Genomic DNA, 6,000 nt, shown 5'->3' with positions numbered 1-6,000 from the left:
GCAAGGGGTTTTGCCGTCTTGGAAAAATACCGATTTATATTCTAAAAAGCAAACATCTACCGCATTCATTAATTTGATTTCAAAAAATATTTTTCTTCTGATTTATATGTGTTTGTGTAGTGTACACAGAGGTGATTGCACAATAGCTTAAAAGAAGTCTTATTCTTGTATATCATGGGAGGTGCATATAGGTTTGTGGGGGGCTGTGGTTATGTGGGTGGGCATGGGGTTTGTGGGGGGCTGGATGTTGGGGGAGGGTAGCTGGGGTGTATGAAGGGATGTGGGTGTGGGGGCCTGCGTGTATGGCAGTGCGGGGGGGATGCATGTGTAGATGGGGTGTGCATGTCGGACTCACCCTATAAACAAACACACACACACACACACACACACACACACACACACACACATTGCCCCTGCCTGCACACACACATGTATCAGCGTGGCCCTGTGCTCCTCAGTCCGGCGATACAGCCAGGAGCAGGGCAGGGGCAGGAAGAGAGTCAAATGGCTGGAGGTGGGCGGGGCTGGGCTTCTTAGTTCTACTGAGGGCTGCCCCTAGGTCCTACTGACTCTGGCTCCTGTCAACTTGGACGGGCAGCCAGGAGCAAATAAATATTAATTTACTAATTTCTTAAGGGTCCCAGTGGGTCAGATAGAATGGCCTGGTGGGCCATATTTTGCTCTCCCCTGTGTTATGTTATAATCAGTGCAGTTCTTGCATGGAGACATTGGTGGCAAAGAGTTGTTACAGATGTAAAACAGTAATGGTATTTAATTATTTATTAATTCTTTATGCCCTTCTAGATATGGAGCCCAGCACCAGAAATCCATCACTATATCCACTTATTACACTGTCATTTATACCAGCCTATTTTCTCTCCAATCCACCATCTTCCTTCCTCCTCCTCCCCACAGTAAACATCTCGTGTAATTCTGATTTGGATGTAAACAAAGTTAATAATATGGATTAATTGTGTATTTTATTTCTGCTTAAGTTGGGCCATAATAATAATAAAAATGAAACAGAATCTGCAAAAAAGCAGAGTCTGCCACTGTGGCAAACCTTATCCACAGTGTGAATGGCCTCACTGAAACTGGTTAAAACCAATGAGAGTTCATTGTTTTAAAAATGTACCTCACAGATTTTCCTTTCTCTTGCTTTGTTTTCAGATTCTCATGTCAGAGCCAGGAAAGCTGAGCCAGAAAGTGAAAGTCTGGCTTCAGGAATACTGGAATATCACTGATCTGGTGGCTATTTTAGTATTTATAATTGGAGCAATTCTTCGCCTACAGAATCAGCCTTACATGGGTTATGGAAGAGTGATTTACTGCGTGGATATCATTTTTTGGTACATTAGAGTACTGGATATCTTTGGTGTGAACAAGTATCTGGGACCCTATGTCATGATGATTGGAAAGATGGTTAGTAGCTATGGTGCAAGACGGTGCTTTAAATACTGCATTTTAAAGCTACCTAAGAAACAGATTTGTGGAAGTTAAATCAGTTCCAGGTTTTAGAAACCAATTCTGCAGCTCTTGCTCACCTGAGTGGGTCTGAGATTAAAGCATGTAGAATTGGGCTCTTAATCTTGATTCAGGATTTCTGTACACATGCACTTATACACACGCACACACACGATACATGATACACTTTCTTTGGAACAGAACTCTCAGTAAGTATCAACTCAATTCAAGAGGATGTTTATCTTAATTATTTTAATATTCAGCATCTCTGAGCTCTCCATGAGCTTCATTAATCTCAGCATGGGTGAAACATTTGACCTACTGAGAATTCTTTAGGGTCTTCCCCTTCAGAAAGTGGGTTTCCAAATTTTTGGCCTCCTCTACACACTAGAGGTATCACACAATTAACAAGCTATCTGCACAATTATCTTGAGACCAGCTACATGTGCAAATTACCAATCAGGCCATAAGAAAATTGAACCAGCTTCAAAATTAGACCTCAGAAATGTGCTGGTTGCTACTGAGCTTTAATTTGCACATGTAGCAGGGTCTCTCCTGGGAGTGCTGCAACTGAGGGGATCCTCAGTCCCAGCAGCTGTCATCTCTGGGCTCTGGCAACTCAGGGACCCAAAGTTCCCCAGCTGTGGTGGTGCCACTCAGGTGGGCAGCAAGCAGGCAGGTACTACCCGGGGGGGCGCCACCACTGTAGAGGGAAGGTCTGGGGCTCCCCGCAGCTCAGGGCCCACCAGCAGCTCACCCCTGGCCACAGGAGAGGCAGGCAGTCTCCATGGGAAAAAAAATAGGATCAGGCCCCTCAATGCTTTTTTTTTTTTTTTTCCTCAGCAGAGCCTAGCTGCGTGAGCTGCCACCAGGCCATGCAGCCTCTGAGATGTGGGGGGCCCAGTCCTTCCCTCCACAGTGCCGGCACCCCCTGAGGCTGTCCAGACAGGGTGCTAGCTGCACAGGTGCCGCCCCAGCTCGCAGGCAGCACCCACCCAATCCACATCTTTCCTGAGACTGCGAGCTGGGGCAGCACTGGCACAGCTAGCACCCTGCCTGGGTGGCCCCAAGGAGTATTGCTGCCACAGAGGGAAGGACTGGGGCCTCCCAAAGCTCAGGGGCTGCAAGGCCTGGCAGTAGCTTGTGAGCGCAGACTCCACTGAGGAAAAAAGAACAGTGGCAAGGGGCCTGATCCTGTCAAAATTTGCAATGTTACAAATAGCTATGTTGCAAACTAAACTACATGCAGATGTAGTTTAGTTTGCAACATAGCAAATTCATTTAAATCATAAAAAACCCCTCATATGTACAGCGTGATGCAATTAAACCGCAAAAACAGCCAATTTTCATCACATGTACAAGTGCCTAATAACGCTTCACCAGCAAGAGTCCCTTACACTAGTGATTTTCTGTAACTGCCCCTTCTAGCTTTAAAATGTGTTGGCGAAACAGCACAGTGTTACTGATGTATAAGAGCATTCACAAAGAAGCACATTTTGTACCATTGGCAGTTCTTTTAATCATAGAACGTACCTGTCTAAATGGGACCCGCAGGACTACCTTTTCTGCAGAGTATATTTTTTCAATTCATGAGCAATACTTATAATGGCATAATAGTATCTGGGAAATGATTATTTTGGGGGGATTTTTATCCTCATGATTCTTTCATGGTCACACATGTCTTTTCATGGAACTGTTGATTGTGACAAGAACCTCTGTCTGGCTCCCCTGTCCAGATGATTGACATGCTCTATTTTGTGGTCATCATGCTTGTGGTTCTCATGAGCTTTGGAGTTGCCCGCCAAGCTATCTTGCACCCAGATGAAGAGCCCTCTTGGAGACTGGCCCGCAATATCTTCTATATGCCCTACTGGATGATCTATGGAGAGGTGTTTGCAGACCAGATAGACCGTAAGAGTAGAATTCATAGTAAGATTCTGTTTCCTGTTTCTGAGGCAGATGATCAGATCCAAATTAATGAGGATGTCCATTTTAATTTGGAATTAGTGTGTTTTGTCTTTGTGGTGGTGTGGGTTCTTTGTTTCTTTTGCTTTGTTTTTTAGCAGCATACCCCAGAGGTATGAATATAATTTTCTCTTTCCCACCCAAGTACTAGTAGAAACCTTCTGTCAGTCAGCCTGTATTTAGGCCCAGATTGTGTTGTGAGTGCTGCAGTCTCAAATGTTCTCCTTTCCTTTTGAGGGTAGGATTATGATCTCTGAGACATTCTGCTTCCCCATTTGGACTGTTTTGGTGGACTTGGTACATCAACAGCAGTTCAGGCTGTGTTTCATAAAAGTGCATAAGCACATGCTTAAACCCCATTGACTTCAATGGGAGTTATGCATGTTTTCCTGAAATGGATTCTGGAAGCATTCATTACTGAAACACAGACCTTGTGCATATCCTAGAGTTAATGTGTCTTAGGAGCTTTTGAACCAAATCTCCATTAACATTTGAAAGCATGCACATTATTCTTCTGATCCATTGGCAGTACACAACCTCATATGCAGTAAATACTGTTAGAAAATAGGGCTGGCCAAGATTTCTGTTCCCCTTTCCCAAGGCAGAATCAACTATGAAAAGCAGTTACTCTATCTATACACAGAAACCCTCTCACCCTTTTTATTTATTTATTCATTTCAGAGAGCATTTGAGGGTGAAAAAAACATTTGGTTTACAAAATGAACTTTGTTTTGACTGTACTGTAAAGCCTGAAGGGCAAAGAGGGCTATAACTAAAATGCTGGAAGGCAGACATTTTACTACTAGGTGTCCCAATAGGGATAAAATAAGCATCTTGTATGGGAGATGAAACTATGCATATTTCTTGTCCCAGCCCCTAGCAGATGCAGTAAGTTAATTCATATTCCTTCCAGGTGATAAATATATGCTCCAGAAATGTTTCAGGTCCATGAGTCCCTAAGAGTTTGATCCTGTACATCTTACAAATCCAATAACAACATTGTTTTTGATAGTTTCAGGCCATAAACAGTCTTTCATATCCAAAAAATATTTAGTAATTTATTTTGAAAGTATGTATTAAAAATACTGGATGTGGATACAGTAATGTTTGTAAGTTAATATTTGAAATATATTTATAAAATGTGTCTACATGAATATGAAATCAGGTTCATTAGATGTGTTTAGCTTTACTATATATTATGCACCATATCTGGAAAAATAGTCAGAATGTAATTTCAACACAGTTTGTGTACATATTGGTAATGCAGTAAATGGAAAACTCAAGATGGGTGGATTGAAGGGACTGTGGACCTCTAGCAGACTTCAGGACTATTAAATATTACATCTATGACAATATCTGATATATAGGACATTTTTTCACTAAATATCATTAGATGTTAGATTTCTCTGCTGCTTGAGAGCAAGGCTATTAAGTATAATTTAGTCATGAAGCTACATTGCTATTTAGGAAGACTGTAACATTGTCTCAACATCTTCCTTTGCCCCATAAATGGTCATTTCATTGCTGCAATTTACAGTACATTAAGTCAATCTTAAAAAATAATTGGGTCAACCACATCCCATCATATATGGCATCAAAGCTCCCAAGTGGTCTGACAAAATTCGGGACTACTCAAATGGGTACATGTTGGAAGAAAATTAGCACGGCAGAGGCTGAAGATATTCCTCCTGTTCCATTTGGTTCACAGTCTATGTACAAATTTTTGTTTGCCTTGAACAAAGATGGTAGGCCCAATTGTAGTGTTCATGTACACATCTGTTTTCTCACATATCAGTGAAAATAAGCAATTCTGAGCTCAGGTAGCCAGCAGCAGCTCTGTTCCATGATACAGCAGCTCCTACCTCAGCACTCTGGGAATCCATTTGCCCAACCAACGGCAGTTCACAGAGGGTTTATTTATACTGAGCTTTTTCCAGTCAGACCAGAATACTTAATTGTTTGCCACATGGATGGCTTTTATTTCAGAAGAGTGGTGGTTTTAAGCTTGCCTAAAGTGCTTTGAAAGTCACATAAGCTAAACTGGAAAAGGACATTTCCTACTAAAAGAAGAATGTCTATAAAGAGTTATACCTGCACAACTATATGTGTTTAAACTTCCTGGTCTGATTTTCTCATATAGAAAAGCTAATAGGCTCCTACTTTCTAAAAAATCCTTCTGTTCTCATCATCTGCACATGATGCTACGTCACTGTACTAATGCACTATGGTGACATAGCACTGGCGGGCAAAAACCAGGATGCCACAGCTACATTGCTATAGTGATACACTCCCTTGGTATAGCGTATTGCTATGGCAACATAGGGGCTAAAAATAACCATGCGCCACCAGCATGGCACAGTACAGGCTGTTACTGTTACTGTTACTTCCAAAAGGAAGTACTAAATAATGGTTCAGTAACAATGGCACCATAGGGGCACATGTAGATCCACCTAGTAAGTATCAGTGTAATCTTCCCATGTCTGTAAGTGTACCACACAACTACCCTTAACAGTTCACCTGGCTGTGATCCTACTAGATAGCTCAAGTTGGGTCTATGCTATTTTGTCAAGT

General features: G+C 42.1%; 1 protein-coding gene and 1 long non-coding RNA gene across 2 annotated transcripts in view; one reads left to right on the top strand and one right to left on the bottom strand.

The window, feature by feature from the left end:
• Positions 1 to 6,000, top strand: part of TRPM1 (transient receptor potential cation channel subfamily M member 1) — a 139,006-nt gene that overhangs the window by 113,355 nt on the left and 19,651 nt on the right. Inside the window, exons 21-22 of the mRNA XM_019504352.1 lie at positions 1,171 to 1,422; positions 3,201 to 3,393. Of these exons, the coding sequence (XP_019359897.1) occupies positions 1,171 to 1,422; positions 3,201 to 3,393 (445 nt within the window). The remainder of the gene's footprint in view (positions 1 to 1,170; positions 1,423 to 3,200; positions 3,394 to 6,000) is intronic.
• The window catches only part of LOC109288674, a 95,608-nt gene that overhangs the window by 84,645 nt on the left and 4,963 nt on the right, over positions 1 to 6,000 (bottom strand). The gene's annotated exons all lie outside the window — the stretch shown is intronic.

Source organism: Gavialis gangeticus, unplaced genomic scaffold (assembly GCF_001723915.1).
Source record: "Gavialis gangeticus isolate Ggan-Ray unplaced genomic scaffold, GavGan_comp1, whole genome shotgun sequence".
Taxonomy (NCBI): Eukaryota; Metazoa; Chordata; order Crocodylia; family Gavialidae; genus Gavialis; species Gavialis gangeticus.
The sequence above is the reverse complement of the archived record's forward strand: the minus strand, read 5'-3'. Positions and strand labels throughout refer to the sequence as shown.